At 48.9% G+C, this 18,248-nt stretch overlaps 2 protein-coding genes across 3 annotated transcripts in view; one reads left to right on the forward strand and one right to left on the reverse strand.

The window, feature by feature from the left end:
- Positions 1-12,835, reverse strand: part of Skp2 (S-phase kinase-associated protein 2) — a 17,928-nt gene extending 5,093 nt beyond the window's left edge. Inside the window, exons 1-6 of the mRNA XM_037235457.1 lie at positions 12,450-12,835; positions 8,417-8,612; positions 7,065-7,176; positions 6,537-6,668; positions 6,445-6,480; positions 6,041-6,147 (exon numbers count right to left, since the gene is read on the reverse strand). Coding sequence (XP_037091352.1) covers positions 6,041-6,147; positions 6,445-6,480; positions 6,537-6,668; positions 7,065-7,176; positions 8,417-8,612; positions 12,450-12,472 — 606 coding nt within the window. The 5' untranslated portion in view covers positions 12,473-12,835. The remainder of the gene's footprint in view (positions 1-6,040; positions 6,148-6,444; positions 6,481-6,536; positions 6,669-7,064; positions 7,177-8,416; positions 8,613-12,449) is intronic.
- A 534-nt stretch (positions 12,836-13,369) lies between these two features.
- LOC119111902 (V-type proton ATPase subunit B) overlaps positions 13,370-18,248 on the forward strand; it is a 34,580-nt gene continuing 29,701 nt past the window's right edge. The window contains exons 1-6 of one of the 2 annotated variants that reach the window (XM_037235773.1): positions 13,375-13,622; positions 14,893-15,047; positions 15,384-15,555; positions 16,228-16,367; positions 17,176-17,322; positions 17,616-17,946. In XM_037235773.1, coding sequence (XP_037091668.1) covers positions 13,538-13,622; positions 14,893-15,047; positions 15,384-15,555; positions 16,228-16,367; positions 17,176-17,322; positions 17,616-17,946 — 1,030 coding nt within the window. In that variant the 5' untranslated portion in view covers positions 13,375-13,537. Of the gene's footprint in view, positions 13,623-14,892; positions 15,048-15,383; positions 15,556-16,227; positions 16,368-17,175; positions 17,323-17,615; positions 17,947-18,248 lie in introns of both variants that reach the window. The other variant, XM_037235772.1, reaches the window with a different exon arrangement.

Consider the following 18,248-nt stretch of genomic DNA (forward strand, 5'->3'; position numbering starts at 1 on the left):
TATCCTCAATTATGCCACTTGTAACATCCTGACTCAAACATAGTAGTTGTGCGCCCTTCTGGGCGTCTTCTTGAAGATGTACTCCGATGTGAGCTTAACCCCGAAAGATATTGACAAACACCACCGACAGTCATGTCTCTCCTGATAACAACGCTCCACATCTTCACTTTCATTGCAACTGAGCAGACCCACCTAGTGCACACTGCACACGTGCAAAGAATGCGCAAAAGAATGTCAACTTTCCGGCTTATTTTGCTGGAACCTTCAGGCAGAGTCCAAATCGGTGCCAAACGTACAGCTGGGAAGAAATAGTATTCACGGAACGGTCAAGGAGTCAACTCCAGAAAAAAATGGATGGGCGCATTCATTTCGCACTACAACTTTCGGTGGCGGGGGACAATGTAAGCAAACTATGAGTTAGCTCAGTCAGTCAACCAGACGGATGCATCCGCAAGCATCGTTTATTGATTTTAGGCTGTATAACAAAGATGTGGTACCCATACCACTACCACATATCGCTTATTCCAGATCAACATGAGTACTTACTAACATAAGTACAACTTACCATCTAGGGTTTTATTTTTACAAAATAAACCTACGCGCAGTGACCAAGTTGCGAAATGTATCAAGCTGGGGTGCTCGTTTGGGTCGTCGTTCATGGACAACAAGACGCGAACATACCAGATAATTTGCCTCAGCGCCGGTTCGTCCTGGCAACAGCCGTGGGAGCATCGTATGGGTCTTGTACGTTCAAGTGCAATATTCATTCGGTGACGTCTGTCTCCCACGCCAACATTTTCCATTCCACAATCTGAACCATGTATACCATGCGCACGGAAACATCTAGGCCTATCCACTTGGATGGCACCGAGGTAACGCCCAGCCCACTACCTCGCTCAGGGTGGCGCCCAGAGCTCGTCCCTTGTCGGGGAGTTCTCAGAGCTCGCCCCGACCGAGGTATGGCTCAGAGTAGGTTTCGATCGATGTAGGGCTCAGAGCTCGCCTCTGGTCGGGAACGGCTCAGAGACCGTCTTCGGTCTGAGCTCAGAGCTCGCCACTGACGAGAGTCCCCAGCGTTCAGAGCTCGTCTCGGGACGCGTTGCCAGCCTCGAGCTTCACCTGGTGGTCCGCCTCCGCCACGGTCGTCTCGGCCCCGGGCTCGCCGGACGCGGCCTGTTGGCGGCGGCGGCGGGCGGCGGTCTCAGCGGCCGCGTCTATGTGGCCGTATCGCTCGCAGTAGTCGCGCGGAGCCGCGCTGAAGCACATGAACGTCTTGAGCAGCTCCGGGTCGCGGTCCGCGCGCAGCCAGGCAGCGTGGATCGTCATCTCGCCAACGTCCTCGGTCACCTCGAGACAGCGGTCGGCCAGCCGGCGGGGCCAGGGGCCGCGCGAGTGCTTGACGCCGCCCTCGGCCTCCAGCTCGTTGCAGCCAGGGCCGGTGATGTGTCGATGACCGTGCACCTCCATCATGCCGTACTCCTGGAAGCGGCTGCGTTGGCACGACTCATCCACCAAGTGGTAGATCTCGCTCTCTGTCGGCGGCCGCCTCGTCACCTGGCTGTAGAACTTGCTGAAGGCCAGGTGGAGCTGGAAAGCGATAGCCATGCAGGCGTCGCAGTAGAGGGAGAGCGGCACGTGCTGCGACAGGTGTTCTTCGCCTTGCGCCGTCGGTGTGGCCGGCAGGTCCAACTGGACAGGACTGTTATCAGGTGGCGCCAGCACCTCATACTTGTATGTCTCCTCCAGTTGCTCCTTTGTCGGCGCTGCCGGCTCTTCCCGTGCCTTCTTTTTCCTCCGTTTCTTCTTCGGATCACTGGTGTCCGTTGGGAGGGGAACAGAATGTTCGGAGGAACGGGTCCTGCATTCGCCGCTCCACGGCCGCCCCGAGAGAGCCCGGCTTTACTGTGCCTTCGTCTGCCGGCGAGTCCTGGTCGGCTGCGTCAGCGGAAGCTGTTTCACTGTCTGGGAGGCCTTTGGTTGAAGCTTTACCACGCAGTGCTTCCTCATTTGATGATATAGGATTTATCTTATTTTCGGTGTTCTCATTTGAACTTAAGCTACCATCTTCCTGCTGAGATGGCCCGGTTTCAGTCGTGGCCGAAGGTAATTCAGTCGTGGCAGGAGGTAATTCATCAGACCGGTCCGTCGAGGAAGTGCCGTCTTGCTTTGGAGCTGCTTGACATGACGATCCCGCTTTTGTGGGAGAGGACTTTGACGTTGGTTCGTCGGTGGGTCCGTTCGTTTTCCCAAAGTCCACCAGCTCAAACGAGTCGTCGTCGAGAGCAATATTTTCGACGTCCTTCACTGACGTGGCCTTCTCTAACTTGTCCAAGAGTTCTTTCGTCTCTGGAAACAGTTCTTTGCGCCTAACGGGTCCGGGACCTTCGGAAGTTATTAAAGGCTCGTGAACTGACTTGCGCGACTCCGAAAGGCCAAAACTAGCGGGAATAATGATCAAAGCACAAAAGGCCAACTGAAAGCCTCGCATCACCATCATGCTCGAACAAGGCGTGGTCACAACACTTGATGATCAAGACCAGATATATCAACACTCTTCTTCGACACAGCACTGCTTCATGCCGGTGTACAGGCAAACACTAAATACAATTACTTTCATCATCAGCAAAAATACACCACGCGCCCATTTCATCCCGGCACCTCAAAGAAAGCATGTTTAAGACGGATTCAAATGCTCCTTTACTTAGGCACACCCACTAACACACAAACAAACAGATTGTATTTGTATCCTTATACTGTAAGTATAAGTATAATTTACTAACTTAAAAATAGGCTATGACCACAGCTTTAGACAAAAGATAAGATTATTTGCTAACACTCACCACGAAGGGGTAAAATACAAACGGGCCCCGACGGGATTTGTTTTATCGTTAAACTGGCCCTCCGAGACAAAAGCGAGTGATGCCATGGTAGAGGTCTTACGAAAACTATACCTCGGTCATGAGGTCACGAGCGATGGTGCGCGTCGTCCGATTTGTGATTTAGCTATGATTTGTGAGTGTGGTTTGAATCAAACGCTTATTTTAACTTGAGCGATCCCGGCCTGAAAACCATCACTGATTTACCTAAGTACGGATTACGGATTACGATTAGGGATTACATGAACGGATTACGGATCACATTAAGGCGTAAAAGCAAAGTTTTGGACTCGCAAAAGAATGAAGAACGAACTGGAAATCTGAGCCCCATCTCGGCGACCTGGCGTAGCAAAGACGCGGCACTAACAGGTACTGGCGGGGAAGAACAGGAAACGCGGACAATCGTACAGACATAAGTTTGGATCGGTGTACGCTAGTACGCTAACGATGTATCCACTCGTTCTTTTTTCGGGACTGATGCTAGACATCAGGAACCAGAGCACACAATGGCTATATCAAGTGTCTGGTGCAGGTGAATGTGTAGGTCGCCGCCCACTAACGAATCTCAAAACCGCCCCACCCACCACTAGACCAGAAATCGACCGGAAAGCGGATAACGTCATCTCTGAAACCGATCTCCAATACAAGATGAAGTGGCCTGTCGGGCCATGGAAACAGATGAGTTTATTTCTGATCACTGTGGCCAATGTCCAACCGAAATATTTGTTTTTTCTGAACAATGATCACTGATACCGAAACCGTAGACCACTGCGCATTGGTGAATTTCGCCGGCCGAAATTGTCACGCATAACCAGCCTCTCCTGTTTCTATGTGTCTTGTTAATGTGATACGTCGTTATTGTCGTTTTTATATGTTCGAATCGTTGTTATAGCCTTGGTCGGGTTCATTGCCGCCAATTTCAGAAGTGTGTTTGTAAGATGTCGAGATTGCTTTTTCAATCTGCCTCCGCCTGCAAAACTCTCATGAAAGGCGGGCTATCCAAAGAATTGATCAATGCACAGCAGCTTTGGCTTGGGCGCAGCTAACATATTTGTGCTTTCACATTAGCACCAGCTATATTAAAGCGAAGGATCCCGATTTCAAGACACCCAAGCAGTCAGATATGATGCAATAAACTCGCTTGTAATTGTTGATATGCTTTTAATAGAAAAAGCGGCTCTATGTAATAAAATGTGCTCCTCAATACGCCTTTCATTGCGTCACGGAGCGTTTGCATGGCAGCACTCACTTGTGGTTTTTCAATTCCTCGAGAGGCGGCCCGTGGCAATGCTGGGTGCGTGCTGAGCTAACTTTTGTTAGGTGCTCATGTTTTGGATCTTTCTCATGGTGTTCTTGCATATCTGTCCGTGGGTTTAAGTTGATTACTTGTATTCACGTGCTCGTTTATAGCGCTATTCTCAGGCTATTTGATTACAAGTGTTATTTCCGTAATAACTAGGAATATGTATAGCTTCTCGCATTCTGAAGAAGATAAAGTAACTCACCGCAACTGCCACAAAGCCCGCGCAGCATTGTTAAGAAGGACGATTGCCGTGTCTGGAAAGCTGCTACCTGCGCCGAATAATCCGCAACGTGCCTTGAACACACCAAAACCTCATACAAATTTGGAGCAATGTTTTAAAATTTACTCGGCGTTTTCAAAAACGGTGATGATCGGCGACTACCGCATTTTCACGCTACTACCAATCGCCTGGCTCATCCCACGCAGCACCAGTTGTCTTCCTTGTAAACATATTGAACACTGCGGCAGAAACGTTTTGCCATGAGCTCGACGAAGTTCGGAAATTGATGAAAAAATACTTTCCTCTAAAACCTTGAAAAATATGGACAACATTCGAAAAAGGTATGCGCCTTCTGATACCTGATGGGTGCATTGCTAACCTTAAGCCAACGGAGAATATGAAAGTAAGGAGTACAGACCCAGGCACCGGACCTCGATCACATCTGGACCTCGCATAGAGGTGACTGCGCCCTTGTCACCAAATATAGCTAATTGCAATGTCTGTTACATATCGCAAAGATTGCACAATTTCTGCTAAAAAAGTGGGTTGAAGAACTCAGGATATCGCATGTGCCATTTACTTTGCCCCACCCACTACGTGCACATTCCAGCTTGGTATGGACGGATGACTAATTTTGTTGGCTCCAAGTTCCTCTTATGGTCTGTCATGTTGCAGTTGCAGAATTATTATACCTTACCATATAATACGTTGTTAACATCAAGCTTGAAAAACGGAGTCAACTGACCTGTTCAGATAATCATTTTTATACAATTCCTGCCAAACAACTGGCAAACACACACTGCGTGCTTGCTGTTTCGACATCGGCGGACCCATTTTGGGTAGTTCATGAAGCATCCATGAGATGGCGGCAGCGTCCGCAGTCGAGCGGAAAATCCCTCTCAGAAATTTGCCACCCGGTGCGGAACAGAGGGATGGGGCCAGTCACCCTTAAGAGGGACATCGGGTCCAGGCTACGGGCCGACCGGGCGGGTAACCGAATAGCTCTTCACGGGGCGCCCGAGCGATAATCTGCAGTCTGTGGGGTAGCAAGCTACCCAACAGCATCAATGTCTCCTGACTGACTGATGGTTTATTCCAAGGGAGGAGTTGGGAGCGGAAGCAACGCACCCTTCATAACATGGAATGTGTTGGTTAATGTTTTAAAATACTTTCGAAACACATTTAAGTTGAGATTCGTGGAAAGGTAAAAGCAAAATTAACAACATGCATGGTAAAAACAACATGCCATGCGCGCTTGTGTAGAATGACAAGTTACTAGTTGGCGCTCTGACTAAAGCCAAAGCACTACAAACTATGTTTCTATAAGGCTAACATTCTCACCGAATGTTAACGAAGCTTCGAAACCGCGCGGTGCAAATTTCGGCACATTTGGCAGACACGATCGGATGTTACGAAAAAGTGTAGCCACCCTGCGTTCCCCATCAGTTGGTGAAGCCTGTACGGCCGGGTGCAAACACTGGCGCCTTTCAGCGGCGGTCGGTGCGGGCCGCTGCAACTGCCGCTGTGTTTTCAACACCTCAACCATACTCAGCTTCGGTTTTTGCCACGAAATTTCGTTTCGTATGTCGAATCCGATTGGCGGGTCGCCTTTTCACACCATCCTGTCCACACACAACTGACCTTCGGCAGGAGACGACAGCCATGCTCAGGTCCAGGAACACCAGCTTCGAGACGAAGGGCATGCCTTTCAGCCGATTCAGAGGTTCGCTGAAGATAGGCGTGGATATCTGCAATATCGATGCATGCTGTAATGCATACACACTGCACCAAACACTGTGACGCCTCGATATTCGTTACGGCATTGCAAGTTATGTCGCAGGGGCCGTGTTCATGATTCTGCACAGGATGCATTGTGCCAATGCTACTGAAACACGCGATACGACGGTGGCAAACCAGCGTGACCGAGTCTGTAGAGCGCCTCCGCCTTGAATACAACACGGCGTGGTGTGTGTAAGGCGTGCCGAGAGCAAGGCCGAGCCCAGTGCGACGGTGGCGCCGCCAGCAGGACCGGTCCGGCGCCGCACCTCCGCCCGGGTAAGCCGCAGTAGCCGGACGCCGCGCTGCAGCAGGCGGCCCAGGCCGCCGGCCGGCAGGGTGCGGCCGGCCGCCTCCACGCGCCGCCACAGCGTCTCGTCGAACGCCAGCTGCCGCCAGCGCCGGCAGACGCGGCCGCACCGCACCAGCATCGACTTGGACAGCAGGCCGAATATCTTGAGCATGATCTCGTCCGACAGGCGACAGAACGGATCTGCCGGGACGGCGGGCGAACGCCACATGCATGAGTTGAGTTTATGGACGTTGCGGGCGACATAAGGGGAACGGTCCCTCACTGGGGACGGACACGTAACGACAGCGCTCTGCTCCCTGCAGCTAAGCGGTGGAACATGCCTAGCTTACAATGCAGATCTTGCGATGGACTGTAACAACGAGAGGAGCCTTTTGAACGTAATAACTTGGCAATCCGATGGACATCCAAATACAACCGAACAGAACCAGTTGAAGACATACATGAAGCTTGGTATCTAGTGAAGCATGGTGTTGCTCAAAAGCAAAATGTCTTCCACAAAAACGTATTAATGTCAGCAACATCATATGAGTATGTACTAGTATTCGGGAATGTTAGTCAACGGGAGTCTCGTCTTACCATAAAGCCGATCGCCTGCCCGGTTTCGTCGCTTAAACACTAGAAAGCCCTCGGGCACGTAGCTCTCGGCCATCACAGAATAAGGATCTAGGTAAGCGTCGGCTGGCGGCTTCTGCAAGTGAAAATGCATGCATTAATGCGCAGGCATGCGCCGACGCGTCAACACGAACAGTATGGCTCACATACCGCAGTTAAACTACGATCACAATGCAATCACAGTTCACCCGGGTATCCCAAAGAAATAATCATGTACATGTTCAAAACAGAGGCCGATGCGTCACTTCTGTAGACCTACACCATGGCAAACCTTATAGACTCCAACGGTTACATAAGGAGGGTCTATCGTTCCACACTTATTTTCACTCTCTGCACAGATCGCTTATCAACCCCGTTCGGTATTTGGCCGCACGCTGCTCGCCAGGCGGAGTGGTTGCACAAGTTGAAACCCGTACCCCTCGTGGTACGCTGGTCGCCTTTTCATTGGCTCGTACTCCAGACTAGCCGGTTTTTGGTCATTGTCTTTGTCCACACCAGCCCGAGCACGGTTGCTCATACGCCGGTAAGTCAGCTGGGTTGGGTTGCGTCGGGCTGGCGACCGATTCCACGAAAAATCGCTAAGCAGAACGCCAGAATGGCACAATAATTCGCATTTTGATGGCAGCACGACTACTGGACTTATGCCGTAAGTTCATCTGTGTATTGATATATATATATATATATATATATATATATATATATATATATATATATATAGCCTAACGTGTCGTGTGACGACCAGGTCACCCTCTGTCAGTCAGACTACAAGGGCACAGAACAGCAACCATTCGGGGATGGGCTTAGACTCTGAGGTCTGATATGGCAGGGCATGCGGGGTCAGAGGGCAGTGACCGACCAGAAGGGGATGAGATAACCATCATCAACAGATGGGAAAGTATTACAAGTTGGAAAAGGCAGCATACTTGACGTTGGCTTTTTAGCCAATGTCATGTGTGCTGCTTCCCTTCATTTACAAGCCCCAAGACACCCTTGTTATGTGACTTCTCAAAGGTTTTTGAGGATTTTACCCCCTGGTCGTTGCTATGATTTCCCTAAAAATCGCACGAGTAAATTTGGTGTGTAAGAGAACCGCAGAGAGCAGTTTTCAGCAATACACAGGATCTTGGGCGGTACGCCGCTGTCGATCTGTTCCGAAAGGCGATCTAACGGTCTACCGGCGATCTAGCAGCGTTTCAACGAGGCTGAAGTAGTCTGACTGTGCCTCAATAGCGCTGGGGCGGCGCGGCTGGACCTCAGCAGGACTGGGTTTGGCTGGCCGCGAGTGGCCGGCGCTGTGCTGGTCCGCTGCGTCTCACCAGCGCCGGTGTGGTGCCCGCCTGGCTGTCTGGCGGCGTGGGCAGGCCGCTCGAGTCGTCCATCAGCGACAGTCCCACATCGCCCAGCATGTCTTCGGTGAGGGACTCGGTGTCCACCCGCCACCGGCCGCACGAGTGGCTGGACATCGAGCGCCGCCTCTTGCTGCCCCGGCTGGTGCTGGCACACTGCTCACTGCTGGAGAGACGGCACAACCCAGCCTGAGCATGGCCAACATGGTCTGGTGGCCTGCTGAAGTGGACGCCGTACTGATAAGGTCAGAAATGGTACTTGCACGCAGCCATCAAGTAAGGACTGGCACAAAGGTCGTCCCTTTTATGGAGAAAATGCCTGTTGCTGCTGATCTTTGCCTATAGTCGGAACACAATCAAGGAGATTATGCCCAGTTTTAAACAGAGCGAATCAATACCAGCATCATAATAGAGCGTTTTGGTTTATTTTTACATGATACACCTCATGCAAAGGACCGCATGTATGCCCAGATATCCATTACACAGTCTTAGCATGCGCCTCGGCAGCTAGTGCAATATGACGCGCCAGATGCGGATCAGGTTCGACTTAACCCTACTTCACCACGAGATATACAAAACCAAGGGAGGTAGACACACCAAATTCATAAACCAGGTGTGGCTCTGTGCAACCTCACGTGCGACAAGGTTTTAGGCCTCTAAGTCATGGCCTGTGGGTCAAATATGGTCAGACCCAGCCAAACCCGAGATCGGTGTCTAAAACGCTCTCAGACCTTCTAACGCATCAAGTCTTAGTCCGAATGCTTTTTCTAAGGAAAATGTCGCTCATTTTCATATTAGACCCGTGACCATATTTAACCTTGAGTAGGTCAAAATGACCAAAAACATAAGGACTGTCTTCATATCTGAATTCAAAATATGTTTCAAGAATCACCCAAGGCGCCATGTTCCTCAAAGCAAAATATTGATCGAGGTCATTTTAGATCAGTGGCCCCTGGCCTTCATGAAGCCCAATTAACAAACATGCCGACTTCCGTTAAAGTGAGTGTTCCACATTTGCATCGGGTTTGAACTGAAATTGCCATCTTGAAGATCACTTAGTGCAGCTGGCAGCCCCACCCTTCTCAATATGTGCAGATTATTTCGCGCAAATCATTTCAATGCTACCCAGCCATCCACGACGTTCCAATGCCATTGAAATCCTGTCATTCGGCTGGCCACGCGGCGTTCAAGGTCAAGACAAAGGTAGCTGTCCACTCGTTCATTTCACATCCGGCGCTCGTGAGCACGATTTTCAGATATAATGGCCCTCAAGTGGCCTTCAATCAATGTTGTACAAGATACAGTGACACAATCAAACAATAACTTATTGAGGAGCACATATACTAAAAAAAGTAATTGCCTTGTCCAGAGAAATTTTTCACTTAAAAGTATATCAATAGTTATGAGTTGCTTTCACTAAATCTGATGTTTGCTTCAATATCTTCAAAGGTATCTGTACGGAATTCCGAACGAAAAAAAACTTCCTCATGACGGCAGTCTTCCAGTTGTTTGGTTTTGACCTTGATCCAACCGTCGCACATCACCCGAGGTCAATGGAAATCGTTATCCTAATATTTAATCTGAGCATCTATATTTAGCCAGACTGTCTAAGAAGCCAGCTAAAAGTTGTATGATTTTGTACAAGGTTATTGTCGCATTAGCTTGAAAGACTCCGAATTAATTGCCCGCTGACTACCACGGCCTGCCTTTGACCTTCTTAAGTTCAGTGACTCTCAATTTGACCTTCTAAAGTTCAGCAAATCTATAGCGGTGTGCATGACTTTATATGCCGAAGAAACAGAAATTGCCAGGAAATAGGAAAAGGTCCGTGTGGCTACGTTGCATTGTTCAGAAATCATTCCGGAAAACCCTCAAAGGAAGTGTTCCGCATTTACAGGGGGTCTTGAACCCAAATAGCCATTTTGAACATCTTTCGGTGAGGTAAACAGCCCTGCCCACCTTAAGACCTAAACCCCTCTGGTTTCTGAGCTATACGCCCGCGAAAATGGGGTGAGTATTCCAGGGAGAGTATTTCAGTCACCTCGGCAGTCATGACGTCATAATAACGTCATTCAAATCCTCATAAGCCATGCAGCGATCAAGGCCTGAAAGGTACGACGATCGACTCGTTCATATCTGGCGTTCGTGAGCACGATTTTCAGATAAAACGGCCGTCAGCTGGCTCTCAATCAGCGTTGTGCAAGGCACGATGACGCATTTAAACAACGACGCATCGAGGGCCATATTTACTAGAGCATTTATGGTGTCTATAGCAATCTTTTCTGCTTGAAAGTATCCGGATAGTTATAAGTGAGCTTGTTTCATCACATCTGATGTTTCCTTTAAGACCTTCAAAAGGGAGACATTCCCTATAAGTGGTTAAAATTGATGCCCTAACCAAAAATTTCCTACAGAAAATACCAACAGGACTTATACAAAGCTATGGGCACTTCTGGCCACAAAGTTCACTGCATATCCAACTTTCTGCAAAACTTTAGTAAAGCTCTAGGTTTTATAAAATGTTGGTGAACATTTTAGTACTTATCATGCTCTGTTGCATTACTATGAGCGGGAACCCTCATACACAAATACCTTGTTAGGAATATAATTTCAGAAGAGCAGGCTATGAGCAATTACTCAGTCAACAAAAATTGTGCATGTTTATCACCAACATGTGATGATACACAGTGCAAAGTTATGTGAGCAAAAGGTACAAAAAGCAGAAAAGACAACCTGAAGTCCTGATGTGATTTAATATCATTGCATGAACAACCCAAGCTGCATATAGCTAGTTGGATAGCATATAGGTTTTTACTTTTACCATTTTTTACAGCATGAAAATAAATGAATGATGGATGGATGAAAGATCATGGGCCATGGGTAATCTCATACACCATAGCATCTCAGGGCCCTAGCCTCAGGCTCAGACTAGTGATCAGACACTCAAATCAAGCAAAAAATTAGTGACCCAGGTTCACAACATCAGACAACTGGAAAGACATATTTTGACTAAATCTGAAATGAGGGTCACAATTTTTTATTTCAATCAAGTTTGTACATGGAACAAACCCAGTCATAACTAAAATATGTTGTGTGTTGTTTGTGTTTGGGGAGAAAACTGAATGATAACATGTCATAACATACAACTGATGTAAGAGTGAGCTTACTGATATGGAAACCAGAAAATGAATGCATACCAGACTAACAGGATCCGTGGAGTCAATAGGCACTGGACATAAGACTTAAAAAACTCAGTTAAATATACTTATGACAGGTTACTGCCTGGTTGAGATGCCAGAACACATGATGCATAGAGCAAACAACCAAGCAGAAAGGTGGAGGGCATGTCTTCCAAATTGATGCTGATATGTTGATCCTGAGTTCATTCAGTTCAGTCTATTTCAGGATTGATCATGCCATGAAAATAATTTTCTCTACTTCAGTTCACCTCATATCATGCAAGTGTGTAGCCTATTAATTTTTGAAGATAACCAGTTGTCTACAGATACAGTATCAAATCAGAATGCATTTGATATACCAATTCAGCTGTCAAAGTAGTGTGTATGAGCAGAAAAAATGGCTTAAAATAGCAAGAGCAGGAAAACAATTCCATCTATCTAGAGCTTGAATCTCTCCCTAGCTTACCCCTGGCCATTTAGGACAGTTTTATAGGAATTGAACTACTGAGGATTTCATGAAATGTCATATGATGACAGTCATGTAATGATTAACATATCCTGGAAAGCAGATGATCATTTCTGTCAAGCATATCACATGAATTGATGCTGTTCAGTGGCTTGATTTCACTAGGTTAGAATCAAAGAAAAAAGTCAACAGTTTTCTAATTTAAAAACACAGGGATAATGCTTCAGGGAAAACCACTGAGCAGCATATGGACAAAGAAATACTAAAATCACACCACAACAATATGACACAATAGCTTTCAATAAACAATCTCACCATCTACCTGCATTAAAGTAATGTGATAAGTGGAAACACAAACCTTTCATCATCTGATGAACTCATTGCTGCCCCAGTTGCAAAGGGGAGGCCAATGAATATTCTGTGCTTCCAGCTGTGCAAATAGACACCAAATGATTGAATAAATTTATATCAATGTACCCAGCAGTATCACACAGCCATGAGTTTCAACAGCAAGTGCCGCTTCTGGCCCGCTTCAGGCTGAAGATATACACGAATCCCTTTAATGTACCAGCCCTTTCGGACTGCTCTAACTTAATGGGAATGCTTCAAGTCAGAATAAATCAAGCTATATATAGTAACCAAGCAGCCAAGAATGTTAGATCTGCACGCTTCGCGTCAACGCGCCCAAAAGCTCCCAGGGAGAGCTACGCGCCAGAACAGCCACCAAAATGAATAAAGAGTAGACAGGCGCGCTCGACACCGCAGTCCCCAGCTGTTCTCCGCACTCCCAATCGGGTCAAATTTGCATTACGCGCCAGAAATTTAGGTACTGCTGTTTTGCCACTTCCGAGGCGTATCTGTCTCAAACCCTTCCAAAATTCTATGTTCTTTACAAAAATGGGACAGATCATTTGCGTCGCTAAGTTAGATAAACCTAGATATTCTGCTGTTTTGGCCTATATTTTCTCTATTTCGGCACTAAATATACTATTATTTATGAAAAGGATGAGATATTTACTAAAACATATTCAAAATACTAAACCGTGTTTTGTATTCTACTACTGAAACGGCCGGCGTAAAATCGGAATGGACGTACTTCAGGTCCTCAAAAATTTGTGGTCAATGTATAAATTAGAAAGCCAGTTTCTAAAATTATAAATTAAAGCATCAAATTTGAGTCGCACTGTAAGCTTCTTAGGTGCTTACTTACGTTTTAAGTAAACGCAATATATTTATTGAAGTACAGCCAAACGTCTCACGCCGAATCACCTGATTGACAACAACCCCAGCGAAGGCCTCGTATCAAAGCTGCGGCTCGATAGTGGGGACGGTGGATCGCGGTCGTGTTATGCGTGGAGTGCTGGCTTGTCGGTGTTAAATTTCGCCCGACATTTGCTCGTGGTGCAGTTGTTTTTGTTCAAGTAGTGTCATTGATAGCAATTCAAAATGCCGGCCACCTTAACATCACAACAGGCGAGGGCCGAACACACTATGGCTGTAACAAGAGATTACATTTCCCAGCCTCGTCTAAGTAAGTGAATCCTTTCTATTTGACGCACCCCCCAGCGCTGAGGGTAAAAACCTTTGTGCCCCCGTCAGCACCAAGGGTAGCTTACACTTTGGACTTAGGTTTTTAGTTTCCTAGAAGTGTTTCCTTTTCAGCGGACGGATTCGAGCCCCTTTCAATTATCGCGAGCGCCCAACTTTTCAAAATAAAATTAGTACAATATTTGATTGGATCGATTTTTGGGACTAGCGGCCACAATAAGAAGGAGTTGATGCATCAGCCTGTGCTCCATCAACAGATCCTAAAATTCCAGTCAAGCTGGATATTTTTGTGGATAATTTTAACATCCTGCAATGATCAGCATGGTCTGCCCTGCCATTTGACCTCATCTGACCTTGAGTGGCCACTGCCATCAACTATAGGCCATGCCAGCCAGTAGCTAACTGCAAGCATTGAAGCAACCTTGACAGGAGCCCCAACAACAATTTTATGCGGGTTTGTGCAATTGCTATTTTCAGCAGCTGTTTTCCACAGCCAGTTTTAATGGTACCGCAAACCAACTGGCAGAAGCTTTTTCTATCAGCTGCTGTCTTGTATGAGCAGTATCTAAGGTAGTCTTTGACCAAGACAGGGATGTTGCACCTCTTGCAGGCAGATCTTGTGAAGGTGTACATATTACTACATGGCACATCCACTGAGTTTTGTAAACCTGACTGAATATCACTTTTTATCAGTCATACAAGGTATAGCATATATCAAAGATGTCATGGGATCACTTCTGGTCACCCTCTTGCCTGCTTACAGCATCCTCTGGCTGACCTGTTAACAGGATCTTTCTTAAGTTCTTACAGACATTGGCTGACCAGCCACCTGCTAAGGATAAGGGAGGATTTGCAGCAACTGGGATGGCAAAGAATATATGCTTTTATTGTAATTCTTGACATTTCATGTCATGCTGTACACATGGTGAACAGCAATTTGCAGTTTTTGTTATGAGCATGCACAGTACCTTTAAACTTAGATGTTAATGTCTTAACATCCACAGGTATGGTGATGAAAGTTAGGGAGATGTGAGCAGATAGCTAGTCTGGAGTTAATAAATCTAGCCAAGATTCTATGTTATATTATGTACAATTGAACATTCTGGGTTGCTCTGCACATACACTCTGATACTATACTAGACAGCATTCTCCTCATCACAGCTCCATTGATTTCCTCCAGGCTGTTCATGGGCAGTTCATATGTGGCCACCCTTCAAAACAGAAATATTGCTGACATGGGTCCTTGTTTCCAGCCTACAAGACAGTGTCAGGTGTGAATGGTCCCCTGGTGATCCTTGATGGCGTCAAGTTCCCCAAGTTCGGCGAGATCGTGAACCTGACGCTGGGGGATGGCACTGACCGGCAGGGTCAAGTGCTGGAAGTCAGCGGCTCCAAGGCCGTTGTGCAGGTCAGTTAAGACACCAGTTGCCAAATAAATTGCACAGGTGCAGTTCAGCTGTGGCCTCATTGTTACCTGCCTCCTGGTCTAAATGGCAGCAGTAGTGGTTATTGGGTTTTTTGACAACATGCTGGATTTCCATGGTCATGCAAAACTCTTAGATCTGTCCTCTTGCGCCCTAAAGCGATGGTGTGCGGGAGGCAGAGGAGGCAGAGGACGCCACTAATGGTTTTGTTTTCTGTGGCATTGTACGCCACCCATCGGGTCTCGCTCGAGGTGTCGTCCGTTCTCCGTCTTTGGGCTCTCTCTTGCCTGCCGCCTCACCTCCAGGGCACTTCCTGACAGGTGTTTGAGGGTACGTCGGGCATCGACGCCAAGAACACCATCTGCGAGTTCACGGGCGATATCCTGCGCACGCCCGTCTCCGAGGACATGTTGGGTCGCGTCTTCAACGGTTCCGGCAAGCCCATCGACAAGGGGCCGCCCGTGCTGGCTGAGGACTTCCTCGACATCCAGGGTAAGGGCTGCGCCGACCCAGCTGCTGCCCTGGTATCGATGGCTGGGCGACCGCTCCTGTCTGACTATGGCTGTACAAAACTATGTCGTGTTGTTTCAAATAAGGTCGATGTTGAAGATTCCCGAAACGTGTTAAAACAAAAACAAGCTGTGCGAAATGAACGGTCACATCACGCGGAGTGCAAAGTAAGTACTGTAGGATTCTTTCAGCCAGGGTCGTGCAGCGTCAGAAGATGCTTTTGAGGTGAGTGAATGGTCGTGCAGTCAATGTCGTTAAGAAATACAGGGACTGCTCTCACGTCGATTGTAGGGTCCCTGCCTATGAGTGATCACAAGGATAGTCTGCGTTGCATGTGACGATCAAAGTGACGACAGCGGTCCGGAGCAAGGTGCGAACAGTACACCAGGGCATGAGCGACGGACAGCGCGTGATCAAAGGGAGGACATTTCTGCGTTTACCCTGCTGAGAGGAGAAACCCGTGTGTCCCGTTGGTGTGACCCATGCGGATGCGACACAGGCTAACTTCCTCCCCTCTACTATTGCGATGAGAGGACTGTCACTCGCCTCGGTTTGACTTGATGGTCCTGAGCTTACATCACAGTCGCTGCCCGATCTCACGCTATCTCAGCGAACCAGCCGAGCGACGTAACGCTGACCGGTGCCGCTCTCCAGGCCAGCCCATCAACCCGTGGTCGCGCATCTACCCGGAGGAGATGATCCAGACGGGCATCTCGGCCATCGACGTCATGAACTCGATCGCCCGTGGACAGAAGATCCCCATCTTCTCGGCGGCCGGTCTGCCCCATAACGAGGTGAGTGGCGTGTGCCAGCGTACGGGCCAGCCGCAGTCGCCCGCCTGGCAGTGCCGGGATATCGCCACCCAGCGGGGCTCAACAGCTAGACTTGGAGGGAAAACCCGCGCTGAGAAACACCTGAGCACGGGGGATTGTGTGGCCTTCGCCTTTTGGCGTGCTTCAGATATTCCCAACACGTCGCAGTGTGTTCAACCTCAGGGTCTTCATACTTTGATAGCAACACTTGTTGTTGGACCTGTTGTTCCTCGTTGCATGTGTGCTTTTGTTGTCTCGGCTGTCGTACGTTTTCACAATAGTCAACTTGCAGAGTCAATGTGCAGTCAAGTCAGCATGCATATATATATATATATATATATATATATATATATATATATATATATGCTGCATAGTATGTACATGGGTAAATGCATGTATAATACCTTGTATACTGACTTACATCTTGTAATATGATGACATGTAGTACCATTAACACTGAAAATATTTTGCTGGCATGCAAGATGCTCTCCCATGTGATAGATGTTTGCCGCTTTGTCGCATTTCACAGCGTCTGTGCCAAAACGGGTACGTTGAATGTTTCCAGCCCTGCATAACACTACAAAAAGCCACAGCCGTTCCTGGCATCGTGCCAACTTCCAGTCTCTAAGCACCGTATTGGCGCATGGTCGAATCGGGCGTGCCTTGTCGGCACAGACTGGGACAGACGAGAGGCACGCTCCAGAGCGGCCCCCACCGCTGCAGACAGCCGTCGGTTTGTCGTCACGCCGCCGGCCGCGCACGCCCTAACTCGGCCCGGTCGGCCCCATAGATCGCCGCCCAGATCTGCAGACAGGGTGGCCTGGTGAAGCTGCCCAACAAGTCGGTGATGGACGACCACAGCGACAACTTCGCCATCGTGTTCGCCGCCATGGGTGTGAACATGGAGGCGGCTCGCTTCTTCAAGCAGGACTTCGAGGTAAGCCGCGCGCTGATTGCGGCGGTCGGGTCTTTTCAGGTTCAGAGCTGGGTCGCACGAGGGTACGGGATTGATCAATGCCCTGCCGATGAGCTATTGCTATTTTTGTGGAGGAGTGAATAAAAATGAAGCTTACCCTGCTTCTTACTTTTTGGCGTATGTCTACTGTTTGTTTTACATCGCTTGGCTGCTTTATATCTGGACTCTGAAGCCCTGTAGGCCCACGCAAGAAGAGGATGAATTTGGTGTGCGATCTCTGCGGCCGGCCTGTACCGTTCCATCGGCTCCCGCAGGAGAACGGCAGCATGGAGAACGTGTGCCTGTTCCTCAACCTGGCCAACGACCCGACCATCGAGCGCATCATCACGCCGCGGCTGGCGCTCACCACGGCCGAGTTCCTCGCCTACCAGTGCGAGAAGCACGTGCTGGTCATCCTGACGGACATGACGTCGTACGCCGAGGCGCTGCGTGAGGTGTCGGCCGCGCGCGAGGAGGTGCCCGGCCGGCGCGGCTTCCCCGGCTACATGTACACCGATCTGGCCACCATCTACGAGCGCGCCGGCCGCGTGGAGGGCCGCAACGGCTCCATCACGCAGATCCCCATCCTCACCATGCCCAACGACGGTGAGTGGCGGCCGGCCCGTCGCTCGCGCCACGCCCGCTGGTGGGCCAGTTAAAGGAGGGAACTCGGACGCGGTGCGTGTGAGATGCCATCTGTTGTCAATGGCACGTCGATGTCAGCTGTTGTCTTGACGTGGATCAGTATCCCGGGCGGACGGCCAAGCATGCGTTTTTAGACCCGCTGAAAGCTGGCAATATGTTAGCCACCGTCATCAGCGCGCGCAGTCTCCGTTGGAAGTTGGGCGGTGTACCCGTGGTCGGCGCTGTGCGGTAGCTGCTGCTGTGCCGTGTCCGGCGCGCTCGGT

Source organism: Pollicipes pollicipes, unplaced genomic scaffold (genome assembly GCF_011947565.3).
Source record: "Pollicipes pollicipes isolate AB1234 unplaced genomic scaffold, Ppol_2.1 Scaffold_7261;HRSCAF=8764_pilon_pilon_pilon, whole genome shotgun sequence".
NCBI classification, from domain to species: domain Eukaryota; kingdom Metazoa; phylum Arthropoda; class Thecostraca; order Pollicipedomorpha; family Pollicipedidae; genus Pollicipes; species Pollicipes pollicipes.